This window comes from Globicephala melas, chromosome 14 (assembly GCF_963455315.2).
Source record: "Globicephala melas chromosome 14, mGloMel1.2, whole genome shotgun sequence".
Classification (NCBI taxonomy): domain Eukaryota; kingdom Metazoa; phylum Chordata; class Mammalia; order Artiodactyla; family Delphinidae; genus Globicephala; species Globicephala melas.
The window spans coordinates 63,089,901-63,110,555 of record NC_083327.1 but is presented as its reverse complement, the minus strand read 5'-3'; the positions used below and the strand labels follow the sequence as shown (position 1 = coordinate 63,110,555).

Genomic DNA, 20,655 nt, shown 5'->3' with positions numbered 1-20,655 from the left:
AAGAGAGAGATTCCAGGAGCTGCACAGTCCTTCGGCATCAATCTTCTCTAGGTACACTTGTATTGGGTGGAAGAACGGGCCGTTTATAATTTCCCAGGACTCTGGTGCCGCCGGTCCTCATGGCCATCACAGTCATAGGTCGCCTCTTCTAAGATCTGACCCAGAGGTCTTATACTCCTTCCTCCCCTCTGATTTCTTTCCTTCCTGTCTCTCTCTGCTCCGCCCCCTTGTCTTTTCTCTCTGTACTTAAGGCTGAGGGCAGGAAACTTCAGAGGAGCACAGGTAACAGGCACTGGCACATCTTTCCTACTTCCCTCTGGGCCTCCATGTCTTCCCTGTTAAACCAGATGCCTTACCCTTAACAGTAAGTTCTCTTAATACCTATGGGTGAGAGATGTACCCCCTGCCCAGGTGTTCCTTGAAATAAAGTTGTTTGGGAAGTGTGGTCTTAATATTGGGGCCTTTTTCTTTCATCATTCGTAAACAGAAAACATCAACATTTGTTCTTAAATAATTTACTTTTTAATCTTGACTTCTGTGAAAAGTTACATTTAAATTTAGGAAAACTTGAAGAAAGCCAATAGAGAGTCAACAGTTTTCTATCAGAGACAACTAAATGTGCAAATTTCAAATGTCTTCTATAATAAGTATAAATAATCCCATTTATTCACATTAAGAATGAAAATATTGATACACAAAATATTAAAATAGCAACTTTAAAAGAACTAAATGAAAACACTGAAGTTTACGTGAAATCTTTAGAAAGACATTATAAAGAGATCTGCCAAGGAAAAAGGCTTATGGTATCTCAAGGGGAAAACACATCACATAGGACAAGTAAAGACCATGGAGAGTTAGTTACAGATTGCCAAACTTTTCAGGTTCTAAGTCCAGACCCCCCCCGCAAAAAAATAGCAGCCTTTACCTCTGGGGACAATGTGTTTCCCTTCCTTTTTTTTCCTAGAACAAGTATGAGAGTAACACAAAACACACAGAGAAACTGCAGGCCAAGGACAGAAAGAAACTTCCTCGTACTCATGGTTACAAGGTTGTGCTGTCCCAATGCTAAGGTGGCCACGAGGTCACTGCCCTGCACCCCAGCACACAGCATTAACACAGCAAACAAAACCATCACCAAAGGCTCCAGATTTCCCCGTGACCTTCTCCAATCTCATCCCCGCTCCTTCCCAATCGTCTCTCTAAGGAGGTAGGATACGCAGAAGCATCTACACACTGTGGAGAATGGTTTCTCATCGGAGGGCTGGGAAGTGGCTCTGACCAAAGTTTCACGAGGAAGCGTGAGAGTTTAATGAATTTATTTGCGATGCGACTTCTTCTTTCCAAAATGTGTGGAAAAGGTCGACTCCCCTACTGCGGTAAGGAGCTTGCTGTGTCTATAACATGACCGAAAGCCAGTATGTTATCTCAAGAAGACAGTATAGCAATTTCTGCAGACCAGAAGGAACAGCTTCACTTAAATAACCTTAAAGTTTGCAATAAAATAAATAAAGTGATTACGCAGACACAAGAGTCTGCTGGTGGAGTTCAGGCGCGCTGTGTCTATGAGTCGTGCGTGCCCCTACAACAACCAGAAAATAGGTTATTATTATCAGTCAGTCTTCTTACTTAAACTTCTAGGGCAGCAGCGCAACGTAACAAACAAAATTCCCTCATGTGTAACATAAGGGGCCATTATATGTGTAACCAGGTGTACGCTCACCTCAGTTCAAGTTAAGCTTTAGAAGTAAAGACAGTGATAACCAAAAGAGTTACACATCTGCCCACTGAGAATATTCTGGGTCTTACAAGGTGCATATTGTAAAGAGCAGCTGGTGTGCTTTTCACCGTGGACTTGTTCAGTCCCAGCAGCCTCAGCATCACAGTGTGTGGACGTTTTTGCCGTGTCCGTGGGAAAGGAACGAGGCAGGTAGGGCGAAACCGTGAACGACCGGCACTTTGAGCCTGCCCGTTATCCCTGAGCTTCCCGAGCTTCCGGCACAGGGCCTGTGGGCCTCAGCTCCCCATCTCCGAGAAATGCTGATGGAGGGCAGGGGGGCTGGCTCCGAGTTTCCCAGCCCGCCTGACCTGCGTCTTTTCCCTTTTCTCTAAAGATGAGGCAGCAGTCCTGGCACGCGTTCTGAGTCCATGAGGTTCCTGGCCGCCTGCTTGGAAGGAGAGGCGTGGGCTGGAGCCCGCACAACCCGCAGCCAGTCACACGCTTTGCTCAGATTCCAGGCCGGTGACCGAGAGCTTCTTTCTTGCCCTGCTCAGAGACACCCTGGCCCACCGTGCAGGGCCGGACCCTCGGGTGGCACCGGGGCGCTGGGAGCACAGCGCCACGCGGGCTAAGGCTCCAGGTCCCTCCGGGCCGGGGCTGGCCCCCTGGGTCAGGTTAGCCGTACATCTGCTTGAACTGAAAGCACTCGTTGCAGTAGCCATTGCACTTGGCGTTGCCGAAGTGCTCACAGGCGGGGGCCCGGCAGCGCTGCGTGGGGGGCTCCTCAGGGACGGGCTCGGGCCGCCGGGCGCTGGCAGCCACGCGCTGGCCGAGGTGCTGGCACTCCATGCACAGCTCCTGGTTGCAGCAGGCCAGCATGTTCCTGCAGGTGGCCCGCGTGCACTTGGACCAGGAGGTGCTCTGGGTGGCTCGGGGCAAGTCTCTGTGCTGGCTCGCCCTCTGGGTGGAGAGAGCAGAGAGAACCACTGTCACATTCATTGTTCAGGGACCCACATGTCATCTCATCCGACGGTGTGGGTTCTACAAAGGGCTGGGTGTGGTGAAGGGCACCTGCCTGACCAAGCGGACGGCGGGCGGTCTATGGACGGGAGCCTCCAAGGACCTTTCCTCCCCATCCCAAGAAAACAGATCTGGCCCCAGGGAGGCCCGGTGGAATCACCATCCCTAACACGGAGGCCGGCAAAGGCTGGCCCAGCTCGCTTCCGTCTGGATTAATACTAAGTTGCCCTCATTTAGACAGATCCCCTACCACCCTCCAACCAGCAGCAGAGGCGTCTATCCATGAATGTTTGCTTTTCTTATATGCCAGTAAGTGGAGGCACCTGGGACGTTCTGCCTTTTCCTTCTATCTCATAATAAGGGGATTACTTAAGAAAGTCGGCACTTCTGCTACAAATCCAAGAAGCCTCTGATCGCCATTTGGCTTTTCGGAGGCTTTAACGGGTTTTATTCCACGGCTGGTTTTATTTGCTTCTTAAAATGAACCTAAAGTAAACTTAGGCCATGAAAATCAATAGGAACTGCTGCGCTTCCAGCCCTGGGGGCCAGGCTGACTTTTCCCCTGGTTTTTCCCTGGAACTCAGCAGGGAGGAAAGCCTGCTTATCGCTCTAGCAAGGAGGCGGGGCCCACAGGAGAGGGGGACGTCCCTCAAGATGTCTCACCAGCTGCTCTTCAGTCCTTTTCGCTTCACGAAATCTCTGGCTCTGAGCTTCGATGAAGCACTTCTGACAGTAGCCTTCAAACACACTGCTTCCAAGGGCACCGCACTCCCTGCCCAGGCAGGGGACAGTGTTCTGGAACCTGGAGGCCGTGGGGCTGGCTTTCCCTGAGGCAGGGACAAAATCTACAAGAGAGCAGAGGCTCGTCAGTAACACGTACGGTTCACCAAGTGGACAGATGCTGACGTCAGGGAAAAACAGACAGGTTCCTAATACAGATTAGACCAGCTGCGCTCTACCTACGAGAGCAACCTTTCAGAAACCTAGCAAAATAACCAACAGAAATAATACTATAATAAAAACATCTTTGACTTTACAGATCTCTCCCTTTGGAACAGCCCGCACTGGTCGGTCACAGGAACAGAACAAGCAGAGACATTAAGTGCCCATCCTTCCTTCAAATTTGAGATTTCAAAAACCACAAATGGACTCTTACGACGTCAGCGAAGGCCGCTCTCTTTCCAGCTGCCGCTCATCAGGTTCTGAATTTTCTCTAGTATGCCGGAGTTTCAAAAGAAGTCCCGTCTAAATTCTACCTTACAAACACTATACCACATGACCTTATAAAACAAATCCTCTGAACTCTACCCACAGGGCTCTTGCGGGTTTTGGAACATGCTGTTCTGTGCTTTTGCTTCCAGGTGTGCCGGCAGAGCCACCGTGACTGTCCCCCCCACGCAAGGCACACTCAACGCCACAGCCCTTTCTTGAAGGGGCTCCCTTCTTGAATTTCAGGGGCAAACTGCCTTCTACGAGGGGTTTTGAAACGGGTGAAACCCATCCTCTCACTCACGTTTATTTTCTCTGTACTCGATGAAACACAGCGTGCAGAAGCCTTTGTTCTCTGGAGTCCCAAAGTACATGCAGCCCGCTTTCCTGCACTTGCTTGTCCCCGTCCTGTCCCCTGGAGTCCGTGCGGCCGAGGAGCGGTGGCCAGAGGGAGCCTCGGGCCCGGCTCTGCGGCAGGCATGCGGAGAGAGGCTCTGCGCGAGCTGTGAGGGGTCAGACTTGGAGCGCTGGTGGCAGGAGAGGGGGCTGCTCGAGCTGAGGTTCGGGGTGGGCTCGGCTGTAGTCCTTTTAAAGCAAGCACTGCAGATCCCATTAAACGTCCTGGTGACGTCCTGGAGGCAGGCTCGGCACTTGCCGGGGTCGAGATGCTGCGCAGGGTCCGAGGGGTGGCCCGCGGGAAGCTGCCGGGCGTTGTGGCATCGCTCGCAGAAGCCATTGTGCTGCACGTTGAGGGTGAAAGGGCAGCCGGGGCTCCTACACTTCATGGCCGTGGTCTCGCTGAACAGGAAGAGGCTGGGTGCTGTCGGAGGGGCTGAGTGGGGACCCCCGGCGGGCTCCTCGGGGCTCCAGGCCTCCCCCCGGGAGGCCCCGAGCACCAGGCGGGGCAGCGCCTCAGGGCCCGGCTTGGAGTTGGGCTTTGGGGCTTTGGTTTGTTTCTTGTGCCGCCTCTCCGAGCACTCGTGGCACAAAGGCTGGGTGTTCACGGACATGAAGAAAGGGCAGTTGGGCGTTTCGCATTTGATGTCCATGAGAGAAAGCTGGGGGACGGAAGGTTCCAAAGGATTCTGGGGGTGCGTGTCTCTCCGCCCCTGCTCATTGTTTTCCTGCCACTTCTTGTACTCGTGCTGGACAAGTTCAAAGTAATCATCTACCAGGTTTATTTCTTTGGGTAAGTTAGCTTCATCCAACCTAAAGACCAAAAGGAAAAGAAACATGAGACTACACACACACACACACACACACACACACACACACACAACTTTACACCACTAGATCACAGAGCAAACTTTTAAAATGTGGACTGTGGTAATAACTTCATAACCATTCACTGAAATGCAGCCTGTGATGAAGACTTTGCACCTCTAACGTAACACAGTCCAATACTGTTCAGAAGACGTCATTATTTTGAGAATCAGTCTTATTTAATTAATTTTGGCCCAGCCCAAATTATAGATAATTCTAAAGAAAGGGCTCCTCAGGGGTTGCTTCTACACTTAATTACCCTCTTCCTCTTTGAAAAAGTCACTTTTACTTTCTAACTTCTCAGAGACCAAATTTCTAGTGAAATGTTATTCAAGGTATTCATTTGGGATGAGCTTACTTTATAGTACAAACTACCTTGTAATGTGTTCTGTATTTTTCTTTATCAATTTACTTTATTAATTTTAAACATGCACCTGGTCTCTATTAGTGGTAACTGCCACGAGCAGTAACTAAGAGGCAGACACACCATCAGGCGTTACATACTGACTTCTGACTCTGTAATTTGTTCATCTCCACTTTGAGAAACCGATTCTCTTAGGCCTTCTCGGTCGTGTGCATTTCAAAGTTCTAGGAAATGGGCATCTCTTTATCATCAAGCCAGCGTTTAAAATTTTGATACCTGTACAACCTGTACTCTGGGTCTCTCCTCCCCGCCCCATGCGGCCAAGTCACGTGCCTGCCACATAAACACATTCTACAGCGCAGTCTGCGTCTGGTGTGTCTGCCTTACCCAGAAGCCAGGAGAATGAGTGTTTTGTCTCTAAGAATTTTCGCTTGCTAGTCTAGCACTAGGGCAATTAAAAAAAACAAAACAAAACCCATCCTCGATGTGAACGCACTTTTTAAAGCCACAGGGCTGACACTCAGCAACCAGATATGCAGAAAAATCATTTTGGATAAATTACTTGTTCCCATTTGAAACCCAAGTTAGTGCTCCCTGAAGTGATGGTCTCTGACTCACACACAAGCCCCTAAACTTGTTTCACGCTGGAGGAAACCAGCTTCAAATAACTTTACTGTTGGTCTTTGGGGTAGCAGCAGCTTAAAGATGACAAGGCATAGAGCGAAAAACAAACTGCTTACTTTGCAGCGTTAATTATATGGGTGGTGCCGTGGTCCCAGCCTTGAACAGGGATTTCCATCACCATCAGGTACTCTTTCAGGAGCTTTTCCTTCATCTCATTCTCAGGATCTGTCAAAAAGTGAACTTTTAAGTCTTCGAATCTTCCTCTCTCTCTGTTAACAAGTGGAACAGCTCGGATTTCTGAGGGAAAAAAATAACACATCAGCAAAATATGATTCTACTAAATGAGGTTATGTGTGAGGCCATATATATAACAACTACATTTTGAAAATGCAGAAAGGATACAATTACAGAGGGGAAAAGTATTATCTAGCCACAAAATCAAATGGGGAAACAAACTGTACTAAACTCTAATAAAAAACACACGGTTGGGACTTCCCTGGTGGTGCAGTGGATGAAAATCCGCCTGCCAATGCAGGGGACACGGGTTCGAGTCCTGGTCCGGGAAGATCCCACATGCCGCGGAGCAACTAAGCCCGTGCGCCACAACTACTGAGCTTGCGCTCTAGAGCCTATGAGCCACAACTACTGAGCCCACGCACCTAGAGCCCGTGTTCCGCAACAAGAGAAGCCACTGCAATGAGAAGCCCGCGCACCGCAGCGAAGACCCAATGCGGCCAAAAATAAATAAAATTTAAAAAAACCAAAAAACCCCCACACGGTTTCCAGGACGCCCACAGCACATTAAGCAGCCTGGAGGCAGGAGGTCTTACTGGTCAAATCCCACACTCAGAACCAGATCGACCTGGGTTCGAGTCCTGACTTTGCTACCATCCATCTCTGTGACATCAGGTAAGTTATTTAACTTCTCTGAGCTTCAAGTGCCTCATCTGTACTATAAGGTTACTGCATCCACAGGGATGCCGTGAAGATGAAATGAAATAAAATAATGTACCTAAGCATTTGTAAAGTGCCTTATTAGTTCCTCATTAAGCTATTACAATAATACCTAACCTGCCAGACATTTGCCTGCCCCATGCCAGGCACTGTATTACGGGGCTAATTAAGAAATGGTAGCAGTAATATACATTATCTCCTACTTGCCACTAACATGCTGAAAGTGCTTCCCAAACTATAGACAAAAAGTTGGGGGCGCATTACGATGACTGCTATTCCATCACTGTTGCTAAACAGCTGACAGAACACTGTATTTAAATAAAACTAATATACTTAAATGAGACTTTCAATAAGGAGCCAAAGAGCAAACCCTGATGTTCAGGAGGAACGGGGTGTACCAGTATCTACCAGCAAGTACAAACGTGAATAGATGCTTAGTTTTCTCACCAGGTCCACTGTCCTTCGTGGTCACCAGGGGTACAAAGTGTTGGCTGTCGTAGCCGAGAATGATGGGGTATCTGTAGCATTCCTGGGCAGGCCAATGGAGAGGCAAGTAAATTCCGCCCACCTTCAAAGGAGCGAAATTGGAACCCGATTCCAAACTTCTCAACATTTTGTCTGTTTAAGGAAAGAGAAAGAAAAGATAAGGCCCTCCGTGGCTTTCATCAGATTCCATTTAACTATGGTCTCCTGTAACTTTGGTAGCATGGGTTTTCCTAAGAGGTAAAGCACTAAAGCTGAAAAGCACTTAAATACAGATAAGCCATCAGCAGGCATCTCACCTGAAATGACAATGATCGGCCTTCTGAGGATGTTGCAAAGGACGAATATGTGTATTTCTTCCAGTGAATTATACTGAAGTCCACTGCGGGCCACTGGTACGTCCGTGGATGCCATTTTGACAAGGCTGTCCCATTCATCAGTCCAGTTCTAAGGGGACAGAAAAGAAATCATTGAATGTACTCTGCACTAAAAAACAATTCTGGCTTCACTCTATAATTTATCACTTGTATCCCTCGGCTTACTTTTACCCTTTCTTGAAATTATCATTTAAACGATCACCCTTTTGTCCCCACTTTGGTTTTCTTCCCTTACTTTTTTCCACTACAAGGCAAACTCAGAAGTAGGGGAGGATGGGGACAGCACCTGCTTTCAAAAAAATCCCTGATGAGGCATAATGTCAACGCTCCTCATCCAAATGTGCACAAAAATCCCAAACTTGTGACTGAAAATGGGGAGGCGCCCGTCTGAATCTGATGGGCTGGCTCAGTAAAGCACGAGAAGGGCAATCAAACTGGAAAACAACGAAAACGCCACAGGGAAGCCCGAGATCAGAAAGATCGTTCAAAAATGACTCCCCAGCTGGGAAGCTGGTGCCCTGGAGCCTCCCAGCAGTGACAAGAGCCTCAGGTCCATCCCACAGGAGGTTTCTGGTGTTTTCCATTGACTCTGCTTTGCCAGGTTCATGTGACCCGGCAAATCACATGCTCCTTGAGAGCAGGGACTGGCCGAAGGTACTGTTTTGCCACCATGGAGCTCTGTCAATAGATGCTGGATGAGGAAACACAACATACCCGGGTATCGTAGCAAAGCCCCGTTTCCACGAATTCCTGAGACTTCAGAGACTCCAGCTGCCAGCGGAATTTAAAGTTGCGGGTGTCCGTCTCCTTGAGGGTGCTGAAGAGCGCCTTCCTCAGGACCAAGTCTGTGTCCTGAACACCCCACATGTACTGGGAAGCAGCGTGCATGAGGCAGTTTCCGTCACCTGAGGACAGAAGGGAAGCCAATTCAGGCAACCTACATCTAAGGCCTAGCGGGGGTTTACAGAATAAACTAGCCTTACGGCTACCATGCGGGGACCCAATAGCGCTTGTGAGAAACGCCAGTGGTTTAATGTCTTAGTCGAAGGGCCAACTGGTAACATTTCACAAGGTGATGACAGCTTTAACGGAAAAAACATATATCATTCTTTTAACTCTCATTTTGAATGAATGACACTAACAGAGCCAAGGAATCAGGGAGTGAGAGCCAGGAGCCCTTGGTTCCAGCCTGGCTCTGCCCTAACTAGTTTAGGTGACCTTGGGGGGAAATTCCTTAACCTTCGAGTATTTTTCCTCTTTGGAAATGAGGACATTGGATTATGATCTCTGAGGTCCATTCCTTTCTAACATGCCTTGCTTTTCTGGCTAAGACGCTGGCACTATTGCTCTCTGGCTCTGAGAGAGAACCCCCAGGGTAACATGCTCAAACCAGGAAGCTGGTCTGGCTCCATTTACTAGACAGGGACGGCCTGGCCATGACTCAGTGGTACATGACTTGACCATCCCACCACAGCCTTTGGGGCCTGGGAGCTTCCTCTCCTGGTCTGTAAAGTGGGAGTGAGAAGACTGAATTACCTACTGCCTGCCCACCCCACCCCCAGAAATGCCTTGTGTGAACCCGCCTGTTAGCAATTAAGAGTCCTTTTTCAGAGTTTAAAGAGGGCCTCGATGTCTACATTTGAAAATAATTCAGTGTTTAGGGCTGGCACTTGAAGAATTTTGAGGCTTTTGAGAAAAAGATAGGTCTAATCTTATTCTATCAACTTTGCTGCTTTTATAGGTTAAAATCCACAATTCATGAGACTGCATTGCTTTTTGAACTCCAAAGAATAAACATTTTGGAGGTCTGTTTAATATTAAAAAAGTTAACTCCTTAGTCTCTTTTGGGAAGTGCATAATTGTTTTTATAAAGAAAAGTTCAATCGTGTTCTTACATTGTTCTACGGGGCAATAAAGCCATTTGAAATTTTATCAAGTCTTAATTATAGTCAACTGTAAACAAAAACAACAACAACCTCTCAAAAATGTATCCACAGCCAGTATCCGTCCAATTTACACACTTAGAAAAACTAGCTAAATAAACATTCAAAGCAATGAACCAAAAAGATCGCTCAAGGCTTGTGTCTTGGCAGAAATGTAGCAACAACTGCATTCTGTTGAAATTTCCCCTTTGCAAAATCTAGAGCAAAGATAAGGCTTTTTTTCTTCTTGTGCTTACTTTCAGTTCTTTATTGAGATGCACCAGCATAAAATTCCCTAAGTAACATCTGGAATTCCCCAGCGCTAAGTTATTTGACTAGCAATTGAGCAACAGCTATTGTACTTTTTGTTCTGGTGTGTAGACATTTAAAGTGCGAAGTGCACCCTGGACTTTCCAAGTGGGTGTGGTCAGGGTGAGCTGGAATAGGGCTACTCATTATACAAGTGAAATCGCTGCAGCCAATAGACGTTGGAATTTTTCACATGAAGTTTCAATTTTATGCCACCTACTCCCTTCCTCATTCACCACAGTCTCATATCCTCAAATGCAAACTTGTGAATCACCCCCTCCCCAAACAGACCATTGACTTTGTAGAGCCCTCCTATAGGGGGAAGGCTTAAAAAAAAAGTGCTAATAAAATCAGAGAGGAAAAGTCATTTGTTTCCTTCCTTCCCCTAAATATCTTTTCTTCCTTTTCCAGAATTTTAAGGAATTTTTTTTCAAGTGGTGAAATAAAAGGATTCTGAGCCTAAAAATCCTTACTTCTCAGAAAATGATATCAGAATGCACTTGCTTTTGTAGTTTTGTTTGTAGCATGAATCCTTGATTTAAATGACCTATCTTTGCAAAACCAGTATTTACTTTTTATATTCAATTTTTTCTCTTAAGGAACCAGAGCAAGTTAACCCTAAAATCTCAGTTTAGTTCATGATAATACGGTTTTTCTCTTTCCACCACATTTCTAATTTGGCAGAATCTCTTCTTTCCAACTTTCCCACATCTTTTTGTAACCAAATGGGAGAGAGTTAAAACCACAAACTGTCAGGAACATAAACCCCTTGATGATGACTTCACAGAATTAACTACTTCTAAGCATCACTTGACTTAATGCCAAGAACAACATAAATACTACATAGCCCCAGTTTTCTTTCTATGTTTCTAAGAATCTATGCTTCAAAAATAAAAGCAAGATGTTAAGGTGATGCTAACTCCCAGAACCAAAGGAAAAAAACATGTCCCTCAATCGTGCCAAGTTACCCAAGTCAAAAACGGCCAAAGTGAATGCACCGATTTATTTAAGTTGATGTTCTTATCATCTCACTGTCAACAAGGATGTACTAATTTTGCCCTTCGACATATTATTTTGATCGGGATGGTTTACGATTGTCACTGATCTAAGGCCAGGAGCCTTTTGAGAAAAAGGCCTTACTTAATATAAGCAGCCTACTTGCTTCTTGTAATGATTCTCTACATTTATAAAGCAGAATTTTGTATCTGCATGAAACAGTATATATGCTCGAATGTTTCTGTGATGTGCATACTCTTGCTCAAAGGAAATAAACAAAAGACAAAACAGTAAAGCTTAGAACAGGAAACACCTACTAGTCATAAACGGCCATTGGGTAGACAGTCACAGACAGCAAGAAATGCAGTACAGTACTAGGAATCCCAAAAAAAGCATGAAGTAGACGTCTAAAACCTGCACTAAAAATCCCAGGTATCTTTCTAGTTCGTATCATGGGGCTGTGGGCAACAGAACCCAGGTAAGGGAGGAGCTGACAACAGTCACTGGTTAACCCATAAAATGTGTCACTGATTCAAGAAGTGTAAGGCCATCATCACAAGCATTTTCTAATGACAGTGGGAAACGCCACCAGTTTTCACACAATGCTTTCCTTTTGAACTTAAAGCCTTTTGATATTTCCATTACTGGCTAGGGAAGGGTATTTCACAGATGATTAAACAGTTGCAAGAATTACATACAGAAGTCATACATACATACCATACACATATACTTAATAGGTGCATGGTGTCTAGAAATGCATTCTTAAAGCCTCAGTGCGCTCTGCTGTCTAACATACACTAGAAAATATCCTTAATTAAAATATTCACAAAACAAGCTTGCTTTCGTTACGTGCCCCTTATAGAATCTCTATACTAAGGTACCTGCGGCCTTAAGAGATTCGATTTGGACTGGTGCTATTACCTTCTAGTAAATGGGCACCCAGCCCGGTGGGAGCTACCCCGGCCCCCAGACAAAAGCAGGTCTTACCATTTGTTTTCAGCGCCACAAGCTTCCTGACTTCTCGGCACCAGTTGAGCTTCTTCTGGCTTTCCAGGGAGGCCTGGATGTTTCTGTCGATGAGAGCATTGTGGATGATCTCCCGAAACTGTGGACAAAACTGGCAAGTCCTGAACATTTCCAGCGTGTACCGGTGCATGGATTTAAAATGGTGAATGATTCCATTGGTAGGTTTAAAAATATCTTCTGGAGTTCTCTCTCTTATCTTCACAGCTTTCCGCATATTGCTCAAATACAAAGCCAGAGGAAGGAGTTGCTCACCCATGGTGCTCTCCAACACCTGAAGAGGAGGGAAAGAAAACCCCATGCCGTTAGCTCAGCTTTGATATGACTCCTATATACCTGCCTGCAGGAAACCCCAGTGTTTGATCTTGTCATTACCCTAAGCGGTAGGCAAAAGATCTTAGTCACCTCTACTCCCAGGATACTAGCTGGCCCCAAAGATGAACTCATACCGGACTGTTTTAAGTTACATCACTTTTAAAGATTAGTCTAAACAAGAGAAGGAAGGCGGGGAGTGGGCAACGAGGAGGAGGGGAATAACCCATGTTTTCAGTAACATCTGTCAGGGAGCCATGCCTGTCTGTCAGCAACAGGTATGGTGCCTCGTAACCGACTGAAAATCCCACTCCATCCTGATGCTGCTCTGGGGCAGCCACTGGATTTGAGGCGCCCTGAATGCCAGTTACAGGCACAATGTAGTCCTGACAAGTCTGGCTCCTTTCCTAACAGCACCACCAAGCAACCCTCGCTCTTAGGCAAAGTCTTGATTTACCTCTTTCAAGCACTCCCTCCCTATACTGGAAAGACAATAAATACTTTGCGAAAAATCCTGCAATTTTATGCTGCCACCTAGGCTGTTGATTGGACTCTTCTCTTTAGTCCCCAAAAGAAATATTTATAAAGCGTATACTTGTAAAATGTATTGTAATATACAAAGAGTTAAACTGAATGTTTTATAACCAACAAAAAAGCTTATTCCCAGCAAGATGTTTTGCAATTTTAAGAGCAAACAGTCAGCGGTCTTTCAGAACCTCTCCACTGAACTTAACAACATCAGAATAAAAAATAGAATAATGATAACAATAACAATAATAGAATAATAAATTCTATACTTCCAAGAGCAGCTATTAGAAGTACAGAATTATATTCTATATAATTACAGAATTAACTGTATTACTTCAACTCAACCGTTAACCAAATTTTATTATCGTCCTCCAGGTACCAACACTCAGATGGATTTTGCACCCTGTCTTCACCCTGAAATCTTCAAGCATAATAAAAGTCTGGAAGCAGACAAGGAAAGAAGTTTCAGCCAGAGGGACCACTCAGGACAAATGAAAGAGTAGGGGGGCAAACCCCAGCATCTCCAACCCATGCCAACAGCATGGAATGATGGAATGATGTAACGTGGGATCTTTACAGAGCAGAGCTTTGTGGAGAGCCAGCTCACATTCACTGGCCCTTAGTAGGGTGCCTTGCCATCCATCCTAATTTCCAAGATGAAGACAAAGACATTTTCAGAGCACGAAGAGAGCCCCTAGGAAGTTTCACTGCATTTGTTAATCCCACTCTTGTGTCATACTCTTTACCGGGGCAAGCCTCTAGCTGAGAAAGAAGTTAAACCAATGTAAGAGGGAGAAGAAACCTAGATTACAGAGAAGCCAGTCCTGGTGGGTCTCAGCTCTCTCAAAGTCATTGATAAAATGGTCTAAATTCTCACGGGCCGCTACAAGACTCTGAGGTTGCTTCTGAGGAGTCTTCTCGTGGTGAATTTAGCTCAGGATTCCTTATCTGATAGCTGGATGATGCCTGGAAGAAGTCATTCTCTGGGTCAAATGGTAATCTCTGCTTTGATGTCAGATATTCCTTGCAGGTGGATTTGGGCAAAATCATGGCAGGACCACAGACACAACGAAGGGATAAAAAGATCACACACACATCCCCTTGGTGGCATGCAAATGCCTCTTTCACGATGTCATTCATTTGTCCATCCGTCACTCAACAAGCACTGCCTGACCACACACTTCTACTGCCTGACCATCAGTTTGATGCTGAGGCTAAAGATAAAGACAACCTCATTCTCCGGCTTGAAATCGCATGACCACCTTAGTCTCCATCTACGGCAACTGCAGGACTGGTCCTGCTCAGGTAGGTCCCACACCATCCAGGGGCAGGGCTTTGCTGAGAAGCCCGGTCTTCCAACACCCGCCCCTTGCTAATCTCAGAACACCACTCCTGTGGTTGCAGAGTGCCTGCTGCCCTCACAAGGAAACAGACAGGCAAGAGGAAGATTTCTAACAAGCTAGTTGTAGCCTCTTTTTTGCTTTTTTGACTCTTCTTTTATCTTCTTCTTCACCTAAGATCTTTCAGCAAAGTTCTCAAATAGTGAGAGCTGGAACCATAAGCAAGACATGCAAATGTCAATATTTGATAGTCCGGTGTCACTTCACTCATAGGTTCAGCCTCGCACGGCCTGCAGAATTGCCTCCTTAAAAGAAATCAAAACCCACTGCCCAACTGCCTAGGACTTGGACTTCTCCATACTTAAGATTAAAGAATAATCTGACCTGTGATAAAGAATTTCTGAGCTATGATTGCAATGTCCTTATATGCAAAGACATACAATATTACCCGTAACATTTCTTTCATGTTTGTTACCTCACTGGCTTTTTATCAACAAATATCGACTTTTTAGAAAGTACCCCTCCAAAAATTCAAAAATTGTACAAAGAATTGGAAAAAAAAATAAAGAAGCACTTTAGACCACCAAGACTGAAGCAGTAACTGGCTGTTTAATACTCTGGGACATTAGGGCTGTGGTCCAGAAGACCCTATAACACTGGTTCTCTCAGAAGGCTGCCCTGAGATACTTGACCAGAGCAGCTTTCCAAGGAAAGAAGATCAGAGGCAGGGAGAACTGAAAACAAAGCGGTCTCAACAAGTTCTGAGCTCCTTCCTTACTTAATACCACGGCTTTCCTGAAGGGTCGGGTGGCAGGATGTGGGACGACCCCGACTGACAAAGACAGTCTGACTGGGGGATAGGGGCCTGCAGATGCTCTAAGCTGGAGCCCCCAAAGGCAGGCCGACCACCCACTGCTACACGCATACTTCTCTGACACTGCTTAACTCTCAGTGTCTGCAAGCCGTCCCCGGGAAGTTGAGCTGACCTGGCTCCCCGCCCCCTGGGTTTTGCTGCCCCTGAGACATGCCACACCTTCGGGCTGGTGCTACAACAATCTGGAAAGAGGCCACAGCAGTTTGCAAGGGCTACGTAGCCGTAAGCATGCAGAGCTTGATTCCAAAAAACACAAGCCAAAGAGCAAAGCACCAATGACCACCCGCGACCAAGCGGCCCCGGGGGCGACTCTCCCCGCAGGCAGCTGCCTTTCAAATTCTCTGCATTATCTGCAAGAAACAGCTGGCTGGATCTTGAATCCCGGCTGTCACCCTAACATCTGGCGCGGCCCCCTCAACTCTCAGCAGTTCAGAACCTACAACGGGTACAAACGGCCAACAAACTCCCCTCTGGAACCGCTGCAAAACCAAGGCCAGGTCGACGGAGCCAGCCCGCGGGTCGCTGCCAAACTCGCACCCGCAGCCCTTGCCCGGGGGAGACGGCACAGGGACACGGGGGTTACCTCTTCGGGACACGCGATCCTCTGCAGAAACTCCAAGTCCAGGTCAGGACAGGCGTGCGCCGCCGGCTGGGGTCACGGTCGGGGTCGGGGCCAGGTGGAGGCGGCGCCCCATGGACGCCCTGCTCGGGGTTAGTTCGCGGGCCGGTCCGGGGGTGCGGATCTCTGCTGCTGCCGCCGCTGCCGCCGCAGTTTCCCCGGCGGCCGCTCTTGCCGCTCCGCCCCCGCGGCCCCTCGCTCGGTGCACTTGGCGGCCGCCAAGGCTGCAGACTGCCAGTTCTCTTTTTTCCCTTTCTGTTTTACCGCCCGCGGACAGCCGGGGATTTCCACTTAGGGGCTTTCCAGTCACGTGACGCGGGCCGGGCGCCCGAAGCCGGTGGTCTCCTGCCGCTAGGGGGCGCAGGAGACGCGGGAGGCCCGATGCGCTCTGCCCCGCCCCGTCCCCGCCCCGCCCCGCCTCGCCAGACGCCCGAGAAACTCCTGCGCCCCGCCCCGGGGTGTCCCCGCGTGAGTCACCTGGGCATTTCGGAAGCTGGACTCAACGTCACATCCATGTGGAAATCGCAGTGATGGGAACTGGAAATGAAATAGGTTCTTTTTCTCAGCCGTTTTTCTGCAGAAAATCATCAACTGTGGAGAACAAGAAGGGAAATCATAAAGAAAGAAAACCCTAAAAACCACCACAGGCCTCCGCTGGATTTGCAAAGCCTGGACTGCGCACGTGATGAGCTCGTAGGGGAGCGCCCAACTCTGGGCCCCCGGGGGGATTTCGAGAAAAATATGCAGTCACAGCCCTTGGTCCCCGTCCGCAGCATTCGTGCCGGCCCCGGACCCCAGGCTGGTGAGATGCCGTTTCGAAGTGACGTCAGATCTCGTGGCCCTGCAGCCTCGAAATTCGCAGGGGCAAAGCCAGTCTTAGATAAAATTAGGAATCAGATAAAATTAGGAATCAGAACCACTATCAACCGCGGGCTTCACTTGACTGATTTTCCATCTCCATTTCTGCGTACCAGGGCCCTGGGGGGCCTCCCATTGAGGTAGCATTTCAGTTGAGAAATCACTTCTAGTCCCTTACTGTCCTTGCCACGTTCCCCTAAGATCTTATTAGGAGTCTTTTTAGAGGTCCTGATGACAGTTCACCCCAAGATGCCAATGGCTGATAATACTTATTACCCTCCCCCCCCACACCCCCTTATTAAATAGCATTCTAAGGGCAGTGTCTTCACCTAGAGGGTGTCCTGTAGAAATAGGTGTCAGCCACCTTGGCTCTGCAGGAACGTGAGTTGTGGAGAGGGGGCTCTAGGTCCTTTTGCTGTCTTGGTCTCCCCCTTGGCTCGGCTTATTTTCTAGAATGACTAGACTAGAACCAGACTGTTCTGTACCACTGCCCCCTTGTAGGCTTAGGTATACTTGTCAGGCCATATATCTCAAGTTTTGAATTATAAAAATATACTCCTCTCTCCAGTAAGAACCTGCAGAGCCTGGGCTGGAGGCTGCGTGGAGTGCGGCACTTTTCCGGTGGCACTTAGAAGAGAGAGTCAGTAGTGACCAAGGTCCCAGGGCTGGTGCTGGTCATGTGAAACCAGTGGCTGGAGTTTCTTCCAACTCCAAACCTCCTGGTATTTGTCGTCTTCTCATTCACAGATGTTTTCAGCTGCCAACACTCAAACAATTGATAGTCAAGCTAGTAATATGATAATGATAACGGTGGTGACGATGCTTATGAAGTCCTTACTATATGCCAGGCTGTAGGCTAAGTGTTTGCAGTGCATTCTGCCATTGAAGTCTCACAACCCCACTTTGCAGATGAAGAAACTGAAGTATAAGAAGCTTACTCCATTTGCCCAAAGTCTACACAATCAGTGGCAGAGCCGTGACTGGCGCTGGGCCTGCCTTACTCCAAAGCCCATGCTGTGAGGTCCTCTCAGAAAATAATCACTCTCAGAAAAGATCCTACAAAATTTAAAGTCTCAGGGCCTCTGTTTGTACCCTGGCCACAGCCTCATAAACTTACAGCACTCACTTAACCAGACGTGGACCCTGGGCAGGGGCAGGATATGGTCTTGGGACCCAGACGGGCCTTGGTGTCATCCTCAGGAAACTTTCTGAGCTAGTGGAGATGGTAAAAGATGATGTATGCAAAAGAACATCCTCAATCCTCAGACCACTCTCCCTTTGTGCTCCTTTGGAAACAGAATTTGCCTGCTCTTATGCCTCACGGTCTGGCTCTGGCCCCTCAACTCCTCCTGTAGCTTCCATTGCCTCTTTTCTGGTTTACATCTGCTCCCCGGTTTCATGAGTTCGGAATGCAATAACAGGCATAACAAGCCTGAAAGACCACACTCATATCTGTCACTTCTAGTTGTCCTGAGATCGCTGCTATACCATCTTGCCTGCTAGGATTTGTGACAAGGTAATGGCAGTCAGAGGCAGGAGTGGTCTGTAACCCTCAGTTTAGCTCTACCCCCATTTCCATAGTTCTGCCACTGGAATGATGGTCTCTGTGAGGAAGCATTCTTAGCCCTGCCCTTCTCTAGTTTTTACTGTTCTTTCTGTCTTCTAAGTCAGAGCTCTGGCTGTGCACTTTTCCTTTTCTAATACTTAACACATGGGCGAGACCCATAAGAATTTTCCTGGTAAATCAGAAAGAAAGAGTGGAAGAGGAAGGGAGAGTATAGGAGGAGAAACGCCTTATCAGAAAGGGGATATAAAATTTGGGGAAATCTGTGGAATGAATTGAAACCAGAGAGATATAAAAGCTTTGCAAGGGACTTTAATTTCTGCAATAGACCTTATCAAGGTGAACAGAACTCTGCAAAGAGAAAGGAACATTTATAAACATTGTGTGGGGCTTCCCTGGTGGCGCAGTGGTTGGGAGTCCGCCTGCCAATGCAGGGGACCGGGTTCGTGCCCCGGTCCAGGAGGATCCCACGTGCCGTGGAGCGGCTGGGACTGTGAGCCGTGGCCGCTGGGCCTGCACGTCCGGAGCCTGTGCTCCGCAGCGGGAGAGGCCGCGGCAGTGAGAGGCCCGCGTACCACAAAAAAAAAAAAAGAACAACATTGTGTGGACACATAGGAGAGGAGAAAAAAAAAATGTCTCCCTATAAGAGAGAAGAGGAATTCTGGTTATGTGGAGTGTTTTGGTGAGTTCCCAAGTTATGTGTCATTTTCATTGTGGTGCCAATATTCACATGTCGTGAACTTCATACAATGAGCACACATGACCTCTTGGAGTTAGTCCGTGGGACTGTGACTGTGGCGTGTGTGCCTGTAGCACATAATGAAAAAGATGTGCATCCCGAGATAGTGGGGTTGGAGTGGGGGGGGCGGTGGGGAAGGGGGCAGGAGAAACCTGATTAAAGAGAGGCAGATGTGACAATTGGTAAGAAGACCCGTATCTGGCTCACCTCAAAACTCAGTCCGTGAGTCTCTCTTAAGAAGCAGCCACAGTGTATTTCTGAAAGTGTATGGAATTCCATGGCATGGCAATCATGGGTTAAACTAAAATCGAACATTTTGTGTCTGTGGTACAATTGTTCCCCTTTTCCTGGCATTGTTCTCTGTTGAAAAGGGAAATCCATATTAAACGTATTTTGAAATAGCCTTATGTAAGTACGGCAGTTTAGTTATTACAGGGTAGCTTTAAATCCTGCTTCAAATTTTAATAACCCAGGGCTGAGTTTTGAGATTATTGAAGTGTGATGTTTGCACTTTCAAGGCTGTTATCGGGGCTAGTTTTGAGAAGACAATAGGAGTTCTTTGTGGGCTATAACTCCAAGGAGAACTGGGATAATAATGTCACAGGTTTCATCACCCTATGGATGCCAAATTTTCCTGAAATGCTACTTCTTATCTAGGGACCTCAGATCCTCTACAGGGATCATCTGGGGTGAATGGAGAAACCAAGACCCACTACAGGGAAGGGACTTCACTGAGGTAACCCAGTGAGTCACTAGTAACAGGAACAAAGACCCTCCACTAGAAGGGAGGGAGTTGGTTTAGTGCCAAGTACAACCCCTCTTTATCCTACTTTGCCTGAAAGCATGGGGTACTGAAATCTGAAACTTGTCAGAAAATTCATTCCCCAATGAATTCTGGTTTAACTTTCTGTCAACACTTGGCTGAAACACTTGGCAAAGTAATTTTATTTTACATTATGAATGTAAATATTCAATTCTTGGTTTCATTTCCGTTTCTCTGGAGGCTTCTATTAATGACCCAGTATGAACGATGGCCGAAAGATCTAACCTGGCTTTTATTAGGAACCAGCTGGTGTGCGGGGTTGGGTTTAATAGTAAGCTGGATGTTAACTGAAATAAATTAGCTCCTGTTGTTTGGAATAGTGCAAGCCCTTGTGAAAATTTGCCTTTGATGCGCTGCCTTTTCCTTCATTTGTCTCTCAATTCCCTTCGTCCAGTTTGGGGTGCCCATATCCTGCTTCCTTGTCACCCCTGCCTTCTCTCCTCACCTACTCCCCATCAGCATAAAAAAGGATTTTGGCGTTCATTCTCTCCCAGGGGCCTGTTTTCTGGGACTGGCTAATCTAATAAGGTAATTTGTGTCCATTTCAAAAACAGATTGCAACGTGTTACTGTGTTATATTTCTTGAGAAACATTCCTATTGACACCAGAACTTCCCAGAGCTTAAAGGTGGAAATGCCAAGCGCCTGAGTAGGCTGGAGGAGAAGCAGCTGTATTTCCATGATTCTGAAAATCCATAGCTGCAAGGCATACCCTGGATTTGATATCAACACGGCGGG

General features: G+C 47.2%; 1 protein-coding gene across 1 annotated transcript; it reads right to left on the bottom strand.

Annotated features, from left to right (window-relative positions):
- Positions 1–598: 598 nt before the first annotated feature.
- TNFAIP3 (TNF alpha induced protein 3) lies at positions 599–16,116 on the bottom strand. Its single transcript, XM_030853357.3, has 9 exons — positions 15,899–16,116; positions 12,226–12,535; positions 8,726–8,916; positions 7,934–8,081; positions 7,599–7,769; positions 6,314–6,494; positions 4,251–5,155; positions 3,401–3,582; positions 599–2,677 (listed from the first exon to the last, which is right to left on the bottom strand). The coding sequence occupies exons 2-9, from the start codon at positions 12,518–12,520 to the stop codon at positions 2,393–2,395; spliced, it is 2,358 nt and encodes a 785-aa protein (XP_030709217.1). The 5' UTR covers positions 12,521–12,535; positions 15,899–16,116; the 3' UTR covers positions 599–2,392.
- Positions 16,117–20,655: the final 4,539 nt, after the last annotated feature.

Bases quoted from the DNA above. Each gene is read 5' to 3' on its own strand.
- TNFAIP3 (XM_030853357.3), bottom strand. From the start codon at position 12,520: ATGGGTGAGCAACTCCTTCCTCTGGCTTTGTATTTGAGCAATATGCGG. The intron at 6,495-7,598 runs GTGAGAAAACTA...TTTTTCCCTCAG, and splicing joins CACGAAGGACAGTGGACCTG to AAATCCGAGCTGTTCCACTT. The intron at 5,156-6,313 runs GTAAGCAGTTTG...TTTGGTCTTTAG, and splicing joins CATATAATTAACGCTGCAAA to GTTGGATGAAGCTAACTTAC.